This window comes from Chiloscyllium plagiosum, unplaced genomic scaffold, assembly GCF_037043375.1.
Source record: "Chiloscyllium plagiosum isolate Xiang-an unplaced genomic scaffold, Cpla_swu_hap1 HiC_scaffold_9, whole genome shotgun sequence".
Taxonomy (NCBI): domain Eukaryota; kingdom Metazoa; phylum Chordata; class Chondrichthyes; order Orectolobiformes; family Hemiscylliidae; genus Chiloscyllium; species Chiloscyllium plagiosum.
In genome coordinates this window covers 81,829,029-81,847,658 of record NW_028270147.1, presented here as the reverse complement: position 1 = coordinate 81,847,658, position 18,630 = coordinate 81,829,029, and the positions used below count along the sequence as shown (strand labels likewise).

At 42.8% G+C, this 18,630-nt stretch overlaps 1 protein-coding gene across 1 annotated transcript in view; it reads left to right on the top strand.

Annotated features, from left to right (window-relative positions):
- Positions 1-18,630, top strand: part of LOC122554585 (4-trimethylaminobutyraldehyde dehydrogenase-like) — a 55,864-nt gene that overhangs the window by 17,287 nt on the left and 19,947 nt on the right. The window contains exon 3 of the mRNA XM_043699853.2: positions 14,364-14,493. Coding sequence (XP_043555788.2) covers positions 14,364-14,493 — 130 coding nt within the window. The remainder of the gene's footprint in view (positions 1-14,363; positions 14,494-18,630) is intronic.

Genomic DNA, 18,630 nt, shown 5'->3' with positions numbered 1-18,630 from the left:
GGGAATTACTCTGATTCAGAATACTAGCCAGAGAATTTTGGGTGCATTTCAAGTTGAGGGTGGTAGATGGGAAGGTAGGCCAGAAGAGCATTGGATAGTCCAGTCTGAAAATAACAGAAGTGTGGATAAGCCAACAAATAAGTTTGGGAATTGATAACTGTTGGAGGATTTTTTGCTTGATGATGATCCTCATTGGTGTTTTTTAATACTTGATCTGCATTTAAGTTCAATTTTTATGTAGTATTACCAGTTAGAAATCAAGAGAACTAGTATTCGTTGTATTAAATGTATCCCATTTAAATTATATAAAGGAGACTAATTGAATGTCAGACGAGTATGGATATATATTCTTAAAAAGAAAAGTACAGGTTAGACTACTGTACAGGGAAATTGGAGTTGGGGTGAGAAATGTTTTTGTTTTGGTTTGGTTGTTGGTTTTCACTTTGGTTCCCTCATTTACTGCCAATTCATGAAGGTGCAGATTCTGAGATAAAGTTCCACAGATATCCAGTCGCTTGATACTGTCATTGTTGATTATTGTCCCTTGATTCAAGGGTGATATCTACTCGAGGTTGCAGATTTCTGCCGTGATTCTTCATGGGACTGGTCAGACTGTTTCTCGACCTACAGGTCTTTGGGCTTGTGAAGCAAAATATCCCAGGAAGTGATGAGATCCAAAGTATAGAACTTTCATCCATTTCCTTTCTTCTCAGCCACCATTCTGCCTCGACATTCAGACATCATGACTCTAAGGATGATTTAGCTTGATGGGCAAGTTATCGTGATTTTTCAATTATTTGGGAGTGAGTTTCTCCCAATCCTTGACACCAATAGTGTGGTGTCTCTAGTGGAACTGTGGTGTCTTAGAGAACTGTGGAGTGTCGTTTTTTTCTTTGATGTCCATGTTTGGAAAGTTGAGGAAACAGAACCTTTCAGGAGAGAGACATTTCAACCATTCGAACAGTTTTCACACCATCGAAGTTAATTTTGCAAGAACTTTGCCTAAATGCTCATTTCACTAAAGACAGTAGCACATTTTTTTTTTGACGGGTCTCCTTTGAATCCAGAGACTGTGGTGGGAATGTTTCTCCGAAAACCAGTGTAGGAATGTGTGTCACTGATACACAGTTGAAGTCTCTGTGCTGTGCTGGAATGCAGTAACAATAACTGCTCTGTACATCAGGACTTAAGTTGGCTTTTGGAGGTCTTTATTTTTTGTCAAGCATTTGCTGCTGTCGATGATTGGTTGGTTTTCCTTTATAAATAATGGCCTTTCGAGAGCATGATTGTTTAGTTATGGAAGTTGCTCACCCTACACCAGAGTGTCTTCCAACATGGAATGTTTGGCTGAATGGATTTTCGGTCATATGAGTTTTGTTCAGGCAGCATTCTGCTCAGAATGCCAGAATATCCTTCCTCAAAGCAGTGATTCAAGCAGGCCATTTGCTGCAACCTTCTCAAGAACAGCTGCAGGTGGATAAGTGAATGTTGGCACAGCCAGAAATATCCACATCCCATGAAGGAATTTTGTTTTTTTAAAATCCAAGAATATGCAGAGTTTCTTGCATGTAGAATAAAGAGATTGAGAGTGACTTGCAAATCTGTCATCAAATGGGCAACAATATGGGCATCGTTGCAAACTGTAGACCATGCATGTCTGTTGTCAGATTACGGTTATCCATCTAGACAGTAGATGGATAATCCTGCCACCAGAGGGAAGTTGATCTTTGAGGTGAATAGCTACTGTTGCATAGGTTGTAATTATAAAATGTAAAAGTTGCCGCAGTCAGTTTGGACCAGAGGGCTGCTCTCTCGTTAGAGGTAGAAAGCTAGTAGTGGTTTAACCTGAGGCCCATTAAGCCTTGGGCAAGGGGAGAGGTGCGGAAGGACAATCCTTCCTGATAAACACTGCTTTCACTACATTGGTGAAAGGAGTAAATGTTGAAGGTGTTGGATGGGATGGCAATCAAATGGGTTGTGTTGTCCTCAGTGGGGTGATAGATAAGACAGAAATAGGTTCTTTGCTCCGAGAGTAGCAAGGGCATGGGATACCCTACCTACAACTATAATAAACTGAACAACTTTAAGGGCATTTAAATGTTCATTGGATGAGCGTATGGATGATATTGGAATAGTGTAGGTTAGATGGGCTTCAGATTTGTTCAACAGGTCTGTGCAATATAGAGGGCCGAAGGGCCTGTACTGTGTTGTAATGTTCTACAGTAAGCTCAGATGGTGTGGGAATTGAACACTCGATGTTGGCATTGCAAACCAGCCAGACAGACTAAGATTGTAAACGGTCTGGAGACTAAGGATCTTGCTTGACTCTGGTCCGGACTTTGAAGGTGTCTGTTTCAGATCTCCCCCTCGAGAAAACTGCAGCTATGAATTATGTTAAAAATCTCACAACACCAGGTTATAGTCCAACAGGTTTAATTGGAAGCACACTAGTTTTCGGAGCGACGCTCCTTTATGGGAGAGTAGTGGCAACATATTCCACAAGTATTGGTTCTGGACCAGTATTCTAGAACCCCAGGCTATTGTTCTGAGGACAAAGTGACAAATAGTGAAATTTGAACTCAGCAAAGATCTATAGTAAATGGTAAATGTGTAACCATTGTTGATTGACATTAAGAAGTCATCTGTTTCACTTAATGCTCTTGAGCAAAGTAAATCTGCTATCCTTACTTGGTCTAACCTACATGTGACTTCAGACCGACAGCAATGTAGTTGACTGTCAACTGTCCTCTGGGCAATTAGGGAGAGGCTGGCTTAACCAGTGACCCCTCCCATCCTATGAATGAGCTAAAAGAAAAAGGAGAAATACAGATTTGCCCAGAAGTATCTTGGGTGTACAAAACTTTTGGAGTGCAATCCACAGAGTTTTGCAATATACCAAATCGCATGCTCTTTTCAAGTTGATGAATAAAGTTGTCACTCTTATTGATTGCAACTGTTTTCTTTAGGTTATGTTGAGCCATTGAGTATTGCAGATCGATGTCACTTTATCCCTTCCATCTTCGCATGCACAGTTTCCAGATTGGGAACGTGAGTGGGTTTTTATAGGGCACCTAATCATACCCACAAGAGGATTGCCAGCTCTGACCAAATCAGGGACACTTCACGTACAGGTAGTTCTGGGATAACGCGTGTTTTAGGCAGCGCAATTTGGCTATAGCTAGGGAATGGTATGTTGGAAAACGTTTACCTCTGTTGGCAATAGCATGATTCCAGTGGGGATCAGTTTGTGCACTTTGTTCTGCACGTGCACCAATGTCAGCTGGCAGAGTGGTTGGGGGTGTAAAATTGGCTATACACAAGAGGCTGGAATCAGGAACAGGGATATCTCAGATGGGGGGGAACGGGACGGTGTTGGGACAGCTGAGATTAGAGATGATGTGGAGGAACTGGTGTTTGACTGGGGTGGACAAAGTTTAAAAATTACATAGCATCTGGTTATAGTCCAACTGGTTTTGGAGAGTTGCTTTTTCATCAGGTAGCTGTGAAGCAGGATCATAAGACCCAGAATTTATAGTAAATAGATTATAGCAAAGATTAGAGAGAAAGATGAACACTATTGGGTTTGGGAATTGATACAGCCCAGTGAACAGTGAGATAAAGCTCCCAGTTGTTGTGTGAAGCTTGTGCTGATCTACATGAGCCACCAGTAGCATAGAAGATTTGTGGAGGGCAGCTAAGAATGCTGACTGAAGTCACATACAGACCAAACCATGCAAAGATGGTTGGTTTTCTTCTTCCCAAACAACTGTGGCCTTTATTAAAAATAGGAAGCCAATAACATGTTTTTTGTTCTTGTTTTACTGATCTTGTCATTTTAATTTCCAGATTTTTTTAAACTCACTTACAAGCTGGGGTTTGGGCTCCCATTCTCTGGATTTCCAGTGCTCCAATTTACTGATCCAATAATATAATGACTGCACTACAGTATTCACATCTCACTGCAGCCCTGACTATAATCGGCTGACTCAGGACAGAATGAGAGATTTGAGACCAGGACCTTGCTTTGTTACGTGGCTCTGTGCTACACTGCACAGTATCTTCTCTTACCCTGCCATTAGCATAAATCCTGATTGTTGTGTTTGCTACTGTGCATTTGTCCCAGTCAAATTCAAATCCAATTCTGAATTGTATAGCTTGCAACTCACTTTAATTTGTGATGAACAACACTTTTAGTTTCGTACACAGAAACAAAGTAAGTTACACTAAGTTCCTTCTCCCTCCCAGTGAGGGGACAAAATTGAGGGCAGAAAAGTGCATAAAAGCAAGCTAATCCTTAGAATAAAACACTTTCTAGATTCATTATCAGAATATTGTCATACATTATAATGCACATAGCTGAGAAAAAAATAGGGAGCTGGTGAGATTACACCTGATTGGTCTTGTCCCAGATTTTCTATACTTTCCCAGAGCATCTGCTTGTAATTCTTCTGACGCCTTGCTTTCTAAGATGACGTATGTTGTTATGTTGCAGTTATACAAAGCATTGTCGGACTCCACTTGGAGTACCGTGATCCGTTGTGGGCATCACTCCTTAGCAACGATAGATTGGTCTAGGAGTGAATACAGTACAGGTTTACAAGAATGATGCCTGTACTTCAGGGGTTAAGTTACGAGGGGCGAATATTCATGGATGCAGGTACAGTTACAACGTTTAAAAGGCATTTAGATAAATGCATGACTAAGAAACATTTGAAGGGATATGAGCCAAGTGCAGGCAGGTGGGACTGATTTAGTTTGGGGTTATGATTGGCATAGACTGGTTGGACTGAAGGGTCTGTTGCTGTGCTGTACGGCTCTATGACTTTGGCTTGTTTTCTCTAGAATTTAGAAGGTTAAGGAGTAATCTGATTGAAGTCTTAGCAGAAAAAGATATGGTAGATAAATATACTTTTCATGGGTCGGGTGTTCTAGAACCAGGAGTTATAGTCTAAATATTGGGACAGACCATTCAGGAGAGATGTTAGGAAGCTTCTACACATAGTAGTAGAAATTTGGGATTCTCTTCCACAGACAGCGGTGGATGCTAGATCATTTGTTAGTTTTAAATCTGAGATCGATAAAGTTTTGTTTAGCAAAGGTGTTAAGAGATATAGGCCAAAATCAGGTATATGGAGCATAAATCACCATTGAATGGTGGAATAGGCTCAAGGGGCCGAATGGCCTGCACCTGCTCCTGTTCCTTTGTTCCTACATTGTAGGATGTTTGCTCAGGACATTATAGCTGAAATCCTTTTCTGATACTGTGTGCAGCATCCACAAATGGGCTAGTACTTGCTGCGATTAGGAGCAGAACTGCGGCTGATCTTCCACTATCCCATCAATGACCCAGGGCGTCAGTTTGCTCCTTGCTCCATGACCAAGTCGTGAATCAGGTGTTCAAACACTTAGACCCTGAGAAATGGAGTGAAGCTGGATTGCCTTCAGATGGGGGAGGTGGTGAGCACAGCACCTTGGCAAGCACCAGGGTGTTGGAGTCACATCTGTGATTTTTCTGACTAGCTCCACAGTCCAGCTGTTGTCCTTCTTTCCAAAGGCAGCTTTGGCATGGCTGAGGTTCCCACCAGCTGAGCGGTAAGTTACTGTGTGGGACCAAATCCCCCCTCGGCCCTTTTAACTGGGAACTGGTATATAAAGATTTCAAAGAGTGAAGGAAATTGATCCTTCAGACAGAGGATGAAATTTAGAAATGAATGTAAATGACCTCACTTAACACTTTTGAATTTCTTCTTCTGGCTATAGTATAGGCTTTTTTTAAAAAGTGCATGCCACTTGTTTCCAAGTATGGTCACCATGGTTACAGAAATGTTTTGTTGGAAGAATAAACTTGAGTTTTCTTTTTACTGTTTTGTACCATCACTGGTACATTCCTTGCTATTTAAATTTTCTATTACCCCCACTTCAGTACTGCCAAGATATTGTAAAGCAATTATCCTTGGATAGACTGTCATTTATAAAGTTACCATCTTTCCACTGACTGAGTTCAACTGCTATATCCTCAGCTATTTGTTTAAAATCTAAATTTCACCCACACCACGCTCCTTGCCCAGAGAGCAGAACAGTTCAGTGAAGGTTGTTGCATGGTTGATAATCTGACTGTCTGTCTGAAGATTAGCCCATTTTTTATTATTTTCTGTGATGGAAACAAAGCCAACCTGGTACCTTAGGGAAGACCATCCAGGTACACTGAGAGAAGCAATAGGTTGATGTAACTCAGTGGCACATTCTCCCAGTGTCTCTGTGGGTTTCCTCTCTGGGTGCTGCAGTTTCCTCCCACAGTCCCAATCCTTTTTTCCTGTCCAGGAGCAGTGGGTGACAGAGCGGAGGTGACATTGGAGACAAGGAGGTTGCCGGGAAGGTAAGAACTTAGTTTCAGTTTGGGCAGCAGCTAAACCCGAGATACTACAAGAAAAAGGACTCTGTAAGGTAAAGTTTTTTTTTTCTTTATTTTCTTTCATATATTTAAGTGCATTGTTTGGTTTTAGTTAGTCAATATAAAGCTTAGGCTTAAAATGGCAGGGGACCTCAGACCCATGGCATGTTCCTCTTGCCGAATGTGAGAGCTCAGGGAAGCGGCTGACGTCCCTGACTCTTACACTTGCAAGAAGTGACCGCATGACTGCTATGGAACTGCGGATGGACTCGCTGTGGAGCAACCGCGATGCTGAGGTGGTTGTGGATAGCACGTTTAGTGAACTGGTCACACCGCAGATTAGGATTGCTGAGGGAGACAGTGAATGGGTGACCAAAAGGCAGAGAAAAAGTAGGAAAGTAGAGTAGGTGTCCCCTGCGGTCATCTCCCTCCAAAACAGGTATACCGTTTTGGATACTGTTGGGGGAGATAGCTCACCAGGGGAGGGCAGCAGTTGCCAGGGTCATGGCACTGTGGTGGGCACTGCTGTTCAGAAGTGCGGGAAAAAGATTCGTAGGGCCATAGTCATGGGAGATTCTATTGTAAGGGGAGTAGATAGGCAGTTCTGTGGCTGAAAATGAGACTCCTGGATGGTATGTTGCCTCCCAGATGCTCGAGTTCAGGGGTGTCACCGATCGGCTGCAGAGCATTCTGAAAAGGGAGGGTGAACATAGTTGTCTTGGTGTACATAAGCACCAACAATATAAGTAAAAAATGAGATGAGGTCCTGAAAGCAGAGTTCAGGGAGCCAGGAGAGAAGTTAAAGAGGAGGACCTCAAAGGTAGTGATCTCTGGATTGCTACCAGTGCCACGTGCAAGCCAGGGTAGAAATTAAAGAATAGGCAGGATGAACACATGACTTGAGGGATAGTGTAGGAGGGAAGGGTTTAGATTTGTGGAACATTGGGACCGGTTCTGGGGAAGGTGGGACTATTACAAATTGGACAGTCTACACCTGAACCAGACTGGAACTAATGTACTTTGGGGAGTTTTTGCCTCTGCTGTTGGGGAGGTTTTAAACGTATATGGCTGGGGGCTGGGAGCCAGAAGATAAGACTACTAGATAGCGAGGTGGAAACTGGAGACTGTAATGATCACAAAGTTAGCATTACCAAGGGGAAGAGTAGTAGGCAGAGAACAGATGAACGCAAAAGAACTGACAGCCTGAAGTGCATATACTTTAATGCAAGGAGTATAGAGGGTAAGGCAGGTGAACTGGGAGTATGACATTATTGTGATCACAGAGACTTGGTTGAAGGAAAAGCATGATTGGCAACTAAATGTTCCAGGATATAGATGCTTCAGACAGGGCAGGGAGGGAAGTAAAGTAGGGGAGGAGTTGCATTGCTGGTCAGGGATGATATCATAGCTGTGCTAAAGGAGGGTATTATGGAGGGCTTGAGCAGTGAGGCATTATGGGTGGAGCTGAGAAATAAGAAGGGGTCTGTATGGGGCAGAATTTGTAAGGAGCGTCCAGGAGAGTTTTCTAGAGCAGTATGTCAATAGCCTGACAAGGGAAGGGGCCATATTGTACCTGATGTTGAGGAATGAGCCAGGTGGTAGAGGTTGCAGTGGGGGATTTCTTTGGAAATAGTGACCACAATTCTGTAAGTTTTCGAATATCTTTGACAAAGATAGAGTGGTCCTGATGGAAGAGTATCTGGATTAGTAGTGCTGGCAGAGCACAGCAGTTCAAGCAGCATCCAAGGAGCAGCGAAATCGATGTTTCGGACAAAAGCCCTTCATCCTGATGCTTTTCGCTGCTCCTTGGATGCTGCCTGAACTGCTGTGCTCTTCCAGCACCACCAATCCACAATCTGGTTTCCAGCATCTGCAGTCATTGTTTTTACCTGATGGAAGAGTACTAAATTGGGCAGGAACTGGGAAATGTGGATTGGACGCAGCTATTTAGAGGTAAGTCCATTTTTGATATGTGGAAGGCTTTCAAAGATAGTGCAGGATGGGTATGTCCCTTTGAAAACAAGGGATAGGAAAGGCAAGATGACAGGAGAAGTCGTGCGACTAGCCAAGAGGGAAAGGTAAGCATACATAAGGTCCAGGCAGCTAAGAACAGAATGGGCCTTGGAGGAATATCAGGAGAGTAGGACCAGTCTTAAATGAGGAATCAAGTGGGCTAAAAGGGGTCATGAAATAATGTTAGTGAGCAGAATTAAGGAGAATCCCAAGGCCTCTTATTCTTATATAAGAAGCAAGAGGGTAACCAGAGAAAGGGTTGTTCCACTAAAGGATAAGAAAGGAAGCTTGTGTGTCGAACCTGAGAAAATGGGTGCGATTCTCAATGATTACTTTGCATCAGTGTTCACTGAGGAACAGGAGGTGATGAATGCTGGGATTAGAGATAGAAGTTTGCTTACTCTGGATCACATTAACATAAGGAGGGAAGATGTGTTGCGGAGGCTAAAGGATATTAAGGTGGACAAATCCCCAGGACCGGATGGGATCTATCCCAGGTGGCTGAGGGAGGCGAGAGAGAAAACAGCTTGGGCCCTGACAGATATCTTTGTAGCATCCTTAAACACAGGTGAGGTGCCGGAGGACTGGAGGGTTGCTCATGTTGTCCCCCTGTACAAGAAGAAAGTGAGGACTGCAGATGCTGGAGATCAGAGCTGAAAATGTGTTGCTGGAAAAGCGCAGCAGGTCAGGCAGCATCCAAGGAACAGGAGAATCGACGTTTCGGGCATAAGCCCTTCTTCAGGGCACATTCCTGAAGAAGGGCTTATGCCCGAAACGTCGATTCTCCTGTTCCTTGGATGCTGCCTGACCTGCTGCGCTTTTCCAGCAACACATTTTCACCCCTGTACAAGAAGGGTTGTAGGGATATTCCAGGTAACTACAGACCAGTGAGCCTGACGTCAGTGGTGGGAAAGTTGCTAGAGAAGATACTGAGGGATAAAATGTATTTATATTTGGAAAGAATGGGCTTATCAGTGATAGGCAACATGGTTTTGTATGGGGTAGATTGTGCCTTACCAACCTAATAGAAGGAAGGGCTGTAGATGTCACATACATGGGCTTTAGTAAGGCATTTGATAAGGTTCCCTAGGGTAAACTAATGGAGAAAGTGAAGTCACATGGTGTGCAGGGTGTTCTAGCTAGGTGGATAAAGAACTGGTTGAGTAACAGGAGACAGACAGTAGTAATTGAAGGGAGTTTCTCAAAATGGAGAAAGGTGACCAGTGGTGTTCCACAGGGATCAGTGCTGGGGCTGCTGTTGTTTGTAATAGACATAAATGATCTAGAAGAGGACACTGTTGGTCTGATCAGTCAGTTTGCAGATGACACGAAGATTGGTGGAGTAGCAGAAAACATGGAGGACTGTCAAAGAATACAGGAGGATATAGATAGACTGGAGAGTTGGGTGGAGAAGTGGCAGATGGAGTTCAATCCAGGCAAATGTGAGGTGCTGCAGTTTGGGAAGGCTAATTCTAATTCCCTAGAGCGGAATATATAGTAAACTGAAGATCCTTGGGAAAAGTTGATGAGCAGAGAGATCTGGGAGTTCAGTTCCATTGTACCCTGAAGGTGGCTGCACAGGTGGGTAGAGTGGTCAAGAAGGGATATGGTATGCTTGCCTTCATCGGACAGGGTATTGAGTATAAGAGCTGGCAGGTCATGTTAAAATAGTACAAGACTTTGGTTTGGCCACATTTAGAATACTGTGTACAGTTCTGGTCGCCACATTACCAAAAGGATGTGGACACTTTGGAGAGAGTGCAGAGAAGGTTTACGAGGATGTTGCCTGGTATGGAAGGTGCTAGCTATGAAGAGAGGTTGAGTAGGTTAGGATTGTTTTTATTAGAAAAAAGGAGATTGAGGGGGGACCTAATTGAAGTCTGCAAAATCATGAAGGGTATAGACAGGGTGGATAGAGATAAGCTTTTTCCCAGGGTGAGGGATTCAATAACGAGAGGTCACGCTTTCAAGGTGAGAGGTGAAATGTTTAAGGGGGATATACATGGAAAGTACTTCACACAGAGGGTGGTAGGTGCCTGGAACGCGTTGCCAGCAGAGGTAGTGGCGGCATGCATGGTAGGTTCATTTTAATGCGTCTGGACAGATGCATGAGTAGGTGGGGAGCAGAGGGATACAGATGCTTAGGAATTGGGCGATAGGTTTAGACAGTGGATTTAGATCAGCTCAAGCTTGGAGGGGCCGAAGGGCCTGTTCCTGGGCTGTAAATTTTCTTTGTTCTTTGTTCCAAAGATGTGCAGGCTAGGTGGATTGGCCATGGGAAATGCAGGGTTACGGGGATAGGCTAGGATGTTGGGTCTGCGTAGGATGAGGGTCGATGTGGACTCTGAGCCAAATGGCCTGTTTCCACACTGAAGATTCTATGAACTGCCTCCTACCTGAAACATACGACTGTCTCTTCTCCCTGCGGATGTTGTTTCCAGCTATTCCTCGGATGCCTCGCATTTTGAGTATTTTGGCTTTTTATGGGGAGCCTTCCTGTGGTTCAAATTTTCTTCTGATATTGCAGTCAATTTGAGGGGTTCGGAACATAAAGAATGTTTACCTATGCTCCTTATCTGTGACTCACTGACATAGCAAGGCTATCTTAAAACAGTGCACATGATTCTATATAAAAAAAAAGAAGCCCAGTAGTTCTTTCCTGGTGTTATGGACAATATTTAGTCCTCAACTCCAGTAGTTAAATATCATTACCTTGTCGCTGTTTACGGAATCTTTGTGTACAAATTGATGGCTGATTTCCCCACATTGTAGCAATGACTGCGTTTCTAAGCAAGCACTTTCTTAGCTGTGGAGTGTTTTATGCATCATGGGGGCTTTAAAAGGCAGTCTATAAATGCATGTTTTTCCCTGGTGTCATCTTATCTGTGTGGATATTTCTGAGCTTGTGGTTGAAGGTCTGTTACGGGCACTTATCATATACAATAGCTTAGTGCTTCTGTTATTAGATCTATGATCCAGAAGCATCTCATCATGAGAACTGGAGAATTTAAATTCCAGCAAACTGGATTGAAAAGCTTTGGTCAGTAACGGTGACTATGGAATTATTGTAAAATTCCATCTGGTTCACTAGGGAAGGGAATCTGACATCTTTACCTGATCTGACTCTAGAACCGGAGCAATGTAATTCATTCTTTAGCTGCCCTCTGAAGTGGCCTCATGTCATAGTCATAGAGATGTACAGGACAGAAATGGACCCTTTGTTCCAACTTCTCCATGCCAACCAATTTGGTTTTATCAAATTAAAGATATACTGTATAAGTTGACCTTGTATTTTTGACCAACAGTTCTGGAATTTTCCATATATCTCCTTTAAAAGTTGACCCTAGTTCTCCACAGGTAACGGATCAGCATTTTTTTTCTTCGTTTGTTTTGAGATCAATTGGACTTCAACTAATGATATGGTATTTTGCACCGTAGCATGAATTTCAGCTCCTCAAAAGTAGTAATAGTTGACCCCATAAATATAACCTTAAAAAAAAAAGTCTAAAAAATTACATTTTTGATTGAGTATGTACGGTAAGTATCTGTTTGGGTAGTTAACTTGTGAATATATTGAAAACAAAAAGTCAATATAGAACTTGCTGGCTGCATTCATGTAAAAAAAGGCAAAGTTAATAAAGACTTTTCATCAGAACTAGGAAAAGGAAGAAAGTTAGCAACTGAAAGAGGAGAGGGAGGGGAAACAGACCAAAGTGAAAGTTTGTGCAAAGGAAGAAAGGCAGGAGAAATCAAATGATAAAATACAGCAAACTTTTTATTAGCTGGGATCTATGGGACTTTGGAGTGTGCTGGTTGATCAAATATTTCAGTTGATCACACGATCCACATAATCCATGTAACAATGCATACTAATTCGAGAAGTGTAATGCAGGGGTGTACACATCACTGCTCTACTTTATTTATGGTATCAATCACTTACTGCAAAATTGCATTGTTATTTAAATAAAACCTACCAGCAGAGGGCATTCTCACAGAGATTGCAATATTACAGTAAACTTTGTGGTATTTAAGGTGCATAATTTTTCAGTCCATTGAGTGCGCCGGTTAAAATGAAGCTTGTTGTAAATTTCATGATGCAATGCCGAAGGGACTGGAAACGGGACAAGGAAACAAAAGATGGGTCTGGAGGAGGTGTGAATGGCGAGAACATGAACACTTGCCATCGGAAAGCAACAATGAGTGCAAATCCGACACTGGCAAAGAGGAAAGAGATGGTCGCGGTCTACTGTTGTTGAATGTAAAGTTGCATCCAGGCGATAGTAGAATGTCGAGTTGAAGAATGAGAGGTGGATTCTCGAACGTGCACTCAGTGCACTTCTGGAGGTAAAGAATAGAGAGCTCAGTGACAGCAGGTCGACGATTCTAAATACCAGGTGCCGAGAAGCTTAAGGGTGATGGAGAAGGCAAAAGGTGATGGCCATACTTATAGTCGGAATAGAGGTATTCTCTAAACAGGTTGACCAATCTACAGTTTGGTCTCCCAGTGTAGAAAGAGTAGCTCACTGAGCATTGAATACAATAGGAAAAACATTTAGTAACAAGAATAGGCCATTTGGCCTTTGAGTCTGCTCCACCATTCAATAAGATTATAGCTTGATCTGGTTTTTTCTCTCTGCTTCACTTTTCTGTCTGTCCCCCCACTTAAACCTAAAATCTCTGTCCATTCAAAATTTATGCAACTTTGCCTTGAATGCATTTAAGGACCTGACCATCATTACCCTCTGGGAAGTGAAATTCCACATGTCAACTATCCCCTATGAAGAGAAAAGCACTTTCCTCCTCTCTGTCTTTTAAGAGTATTTTTAAACCCTAGATTGGCACCCCTCTCGGGAAACTACCTGGGTATCCAGCCCCCTCAAGATTTTGGGTTTCAGCATAATCCCCTCATAGAATCATAGAATGCCTACACCGTGGAAGCAGGCCATTCAGCCCATCCACAATGCCTCTCCGAAGAGCATCGCACCCATACTCGCCCCTCCCCTATCCCTGTAACCCTGAGTTTCCCATGGCTAATCTACCTAGCCTACACATCCCTGGACTCTTTTTGGGCAATTCAGCATGGCTAATCCACCTGGTGCACATCTTTGGACAGTGGGTGGAAACCAGAGCACCTGGAGGAACAGACAGTCTCCCAAGGCTGGAATCGAACCTGGGTCCCTGGTGCTGCAAGGCAGCAGTGCTAACCACTGATCCACCATGCACCCCCCCAACCAACCTCAGGTTCAACCTCTCTTCATAAAGTAAGCCCTTCCTCCAAGAAATGGGTAGAGTGAAGCTTTTAAATATGCTAAACTCAAGTTCAAATAAATCCCTGTTTCACCTGGTGGTTTTTGACAGTGAGAAGTGAAGATCCCCGTCGTTCCTTCTCTACACGCAAGTGCAGAGACATGTGACACCAAAGAGAGGCGGTGCTGGGGTGACTGAGGAAGACCAGGGTCTCTCAAAAGGGAGCAATATCTTCAGAATGGTGAAAGGAGATTGGGACGGGATAGAAATAAAACTGAAGAACTGCAGATGCTGGAGATCTGAAACCTTCACCTGGACTGGCAGCGTCTGTGGGAAGAAAACAGAGTTCCCGTTTAGGGCTGAAAGTATTTGGTGACATTGCATACAGAAATGTTAGAGAATGATCCAGTGAATACCGAGCCTGCTGTTGTGGAAGGTGACTGTGAGGGAACCTTGTACTAATTTTCAGGAAGGGTTGGGATGGAAATATAGGGCATGCTCAAGGGCCCTATAAAACAAGGTGGTGGAGAGGCGTTTGAGAATAAAGCAAACTGATCACTGTCATGGTTCTGTGGTAGTCAGATGGTTACAGCTAAAAGAGTTGGTGTGGGGTGGTGATGAGTTAACATCAATATATTAAGTGAAAGAAAATTTCTCTTCTCCTGTCAACAGTTGTACAAAGCACCAACCTATTTGTCTTAATCCAACATAGGAACAGAGAGAAGATATTGCAATTGTAGAATCCATTAATACTGGAAAACCCATCACTGAGTCCAGAGTTGATGTGGACACTGCATGGCAGGCTGTGGAATATTACGCTGGCATTGCTGGGACTCTGGCTGGTAAGAACAAACTTTCAAAACTGAACATAATACAGCATTAAACAAAGCCCTGATCAGTGAAAGTCAGGGCAACTTCACATAAAGTCTTGTAAGACCATGGTTGAATTCCAAATTTTTCTTCACTCTGAAATTGACAACCATCCTTTTTGTTGCCAAGGACCTGGAATTCCCTTCCTAATCCTTTTTTCTCATTAAAGATGGTCATTAAAATATAACTGAGTATCAAATTTTGTTCCTTGACATATCTGAAGCACATTGTAATGTAATGTTCTCCAGTTGCAATATCAATACATGTTGATCCCATTATTGTATTGCTTTTTTTGAATTTTCCCCTTGTGTGCAGCACAGTATTTAACCACACAGTGGCACCAAGCTGTAATCATTACTTTGACATTTAGCAGTCCTTTCAGAGATTTCCCCAATGAAACCAGGAGGCATTCTGCAAACCTTACTACAATAAGTTGACTGCCTTTGTTGCTGAAACAGCATGTTTGTAATCAACCCACTTCTCCTATTTGTCCAGTTCTTCCATAGAAGGTGGGTAAATTAATGTTTGCATAAAGTATTAAGGAAAAGTAAACCAATTGCTCTCTGCTACGTTGCCTGAAATTTACGGCTTCATGTGGCTGACTCTCTGGTGAAAGGAATGGGTTTTCCAGGCCAACAAGTGGTCTTTTGGCTGGATAGTCTATACTGGCTGTCCACGTGAGAGCAAAATTTAATTTCAATACAGTCTTTTTCTCTTCCTAGTCCAGGCTAGTTGGGATGTAACATATCCCAAATGACATGGTTTATGTATCAAGTGAGCTATTTTCTTGAAAAGTAATATCTGTAATCTTTACTATAATCTTTAAGCCAAGTTTTTGATTATTATACTCTCCTCTTCCACCCCCACCCCCCCCATCCCAAAACAAAACCCAGCTTGCTAGCTAGGATGTTTTGTGACAAGTCTGGGGGCTGTTGTTGTGCAAGGGTAAGAGGACTGTGGAATATAGAAACAGGATAAGGCTACTCAGTTTCTTGAACATGTTCTGCCATTCAATCAAATCATGACAGATCTGAAAAGTAACTCCATATCCCTGCCTTTATAAGGCATAAATATAATGCCATAATATTTTTGACCAGTAAAGTTCTGTCCGTTTCTGTTTTAAAACCAAGTAAGGAGGCTACTCAGTCCAGTGCATGTCTCTGTTATGTTAAGTCAACTTTATTACAATTGTGCAGCTCTGCCATAATGCTTTTGCCAGCCTCCTTGATGCTCTGAAACTGCAAAGTTGGGATTGCTCTTAATTAAGAGCATCAACCTTGCTGAGGAACCCAATCCACATCTAACAACCTGCTTTCAAAACTCTGCCCATGTTTTGACAGCTGTGACAAATTATCCCACATCGGCTTAGGTAATCCGCAACATTCACAAAGCATCAACAACATTTAAAATAAAACAGTCCTCAGAGCTTAAAGTCATTTTATCCAAATAAGCGTTTCTGCAGATTGTTAATTGGGAAAAGCATGGCTAAAGCTAGTGTTAGTACATTATGCAGTGAATCTGGGGAATTAGTAATGCGAAACAAGAAATAGTGAAGATTTTGAAGCGTGTTTTGTCTGCTTTTAGTATAGGAGACTTGGAAAACTTGCCAAGGATACTTGAAATTAAGAAGTGAAAAGGAGGAAGGACTTAAAACAATCACCATTGCTGGGGAAATAGTGCTGGGAAAGCTATTAGACCTAAAGGCTAACAAGTTCCCAGAACCAGATGGTGTGTATCCGAGAGTGTTAAAAGGCTGCAGAGATAGTAGAGGCATTGATTTGGTTACATATTCCTTGGGACCATTCCATATCTGTGAGCCAGATATCTTTGAAACCTATTGATTCATTTTTGATGTGTATTGTTCCCAAATAAACTAATGGGTGGAAACCTTACCTCAGCCCACCTTCAGAGATGAAGGTATTTAACAATTGTTCTGTCATCAAGTCTGAACTTTTGCGCACCTAAGAAATGGGAATGCAAGTAGCCCACTCAGCCCCTCCACCTTGATCTGTCATTCAATAAGGCGGTAGCCAATCTGATTACTTCACAGTCCCATGTAACCCTGAGAACCCTTCATCTCCTTATTTAGCAGTATTTTATCGACAGAGAGTCACAGTCAGAGAGATGTCCAGCATGGAAACAGACCCTTTGGTTCAACTCATCCATGCTGACCAGATATCCCAACCTAATCTAGTCCCATTTGTCAGCACTTGGTCCATGTCCCTCTAAACCCTTCTTATTCATATATCCATCCAGTTGCCTTTTAAATGCTGCAATTGTACCAGCCCTTCACCACTTCCTTTGTAAAACTCATTCCACACACACACCAGCCTCTGTATGAAAAAGGTGCCCTTTAGGTCCCTTTTATATCTTTCCCCTCTCACCCTAAACCTATGCCCTAGTTCTGGACTTCCCCACTCCAGGGAAAAGACCTTGTCTATTTACCCTATCCATGCCCCTCATAATTTTGTAAACCTCTATAAGGTCACCCCTCAGCCTCCGTCGCTCCAGGGAAAATAGCCCCAGCCTGTTCAGCCTCTCCCTGTAGCTCAAATCCTCCAACTCTGGCGGCGTCCTTGTAAATCTTTTCTGAACCCTATTATGTTTCACATCCTTCTGATAGGAAGGAGGCCAGAATTGCATGCAGTATACATCTGCCTTAGAAATCTTCAGATCTTGCTTCCACCGCCTTTTAGTGAATAGACTTCCCAGGACGCACTCCCTTCTGTGGGGAGGAAATGAAATTGATGTTCCTCTCTTATCTTAAACGGATGATCACTTATTTTAAACCAGTGACCCCCTTCGGTTCAAGGTTCTCCCAAAGGTGGGAATGACCTTTGCATATTCATCCTGTCGAGGTGCCTCAGAACCTTGTGCTTCAATCAAGTTGCCTCTCAACTGGCCTATTCCAGGTATTAGTCTAGTAAACCTCTGAACTGCTTCCAGTCTGTTTACATCCTTCCTTCGATGAGGTTCGCCACTGTGTGTAGAAATGTTTCTTAATTTCACCACCCAAAAGATTTGGCTCTACTGCTTTAACTATATTATTTTTAAGGGATAGTCTATTGGAAAACAGACAATTGGAAAAGGAGGGGTACTTTCAATAGCTGGAACTAGTTGTGTACCACAGAGATCAGTGCTGGGACTGCATGTTTTTACAAAGAAATAACTTGGATGACAGAAGTCATTGTATTATCATAAATTTGCAGAAAATGCAGTAATAGGCGGAAGGTGATGAAGAAGCATAATCTATAGAAGGATTTCTACAGGTTAGGAGAGTGGAGAAAGTTTGGCAGATGGAATGCAATGTGGGGCAAATGGGAGGTTATGCACTTTAACAGGGAGATTAGAAGAGCAGAATATTATTTTAATGTGAAGTTGCAGAGATCTGCAGCACAGCGGGATTTTAGGGTCCTTGTACATGAGTCACAAAAAGTTAGCAATCAAGTTCAGTGCATGATGGGGAAAGCAAATGGGACGTTGGCCTTCATATCAAATGGGATAGAGTATAAAAGTAGGGAGGTCTTGCAAAAACTTAACAAGGCAGTTGCTAGGCTCCACCTGGAATATTGTGAACAGTTTTTTGTTCCCCTTTATCCAAGAAAAGATACACTGGCATTGAAAGCAGTCCAGAATAAGGCCATTTAGCCCATCGAGTTCACATCAAGCCTCTGAAGAGCATCCAACCCAGACCAACCCCCCTACCCTATCCGTGTAACCCTGCACTTCCCATGGCTAACCTACCTAGCCTGCACATTCCTGTACACTACAGGCAATTTAGCTTGGCCAGTCACCCTAACCTACACATCTTTGGACTGTGGGAGGAAACTGGGGCACCCAGAGGAAACCAACAGGGACAATGTACAAACTCTACACAGACAGTCGCCCGAAGCTGGAATTGAACCCAGGTTCCTGGTGCTTGTGAGGCAGCATGCTAACCACTGGACCACCGTTTTAGCCCATTCATTTTGTTTTGCCAGTTTTTGAGAGATTTTCTTCCAAAAAGGAGGTTGAGTAGGTTGGCTTGTATTTGTTGGAGTTTAGAAGAATGAGAGGAGACCTTTAGGAGAATGAGTGGAAACCTACCATATTCTTGAAGGGCTTGAAAC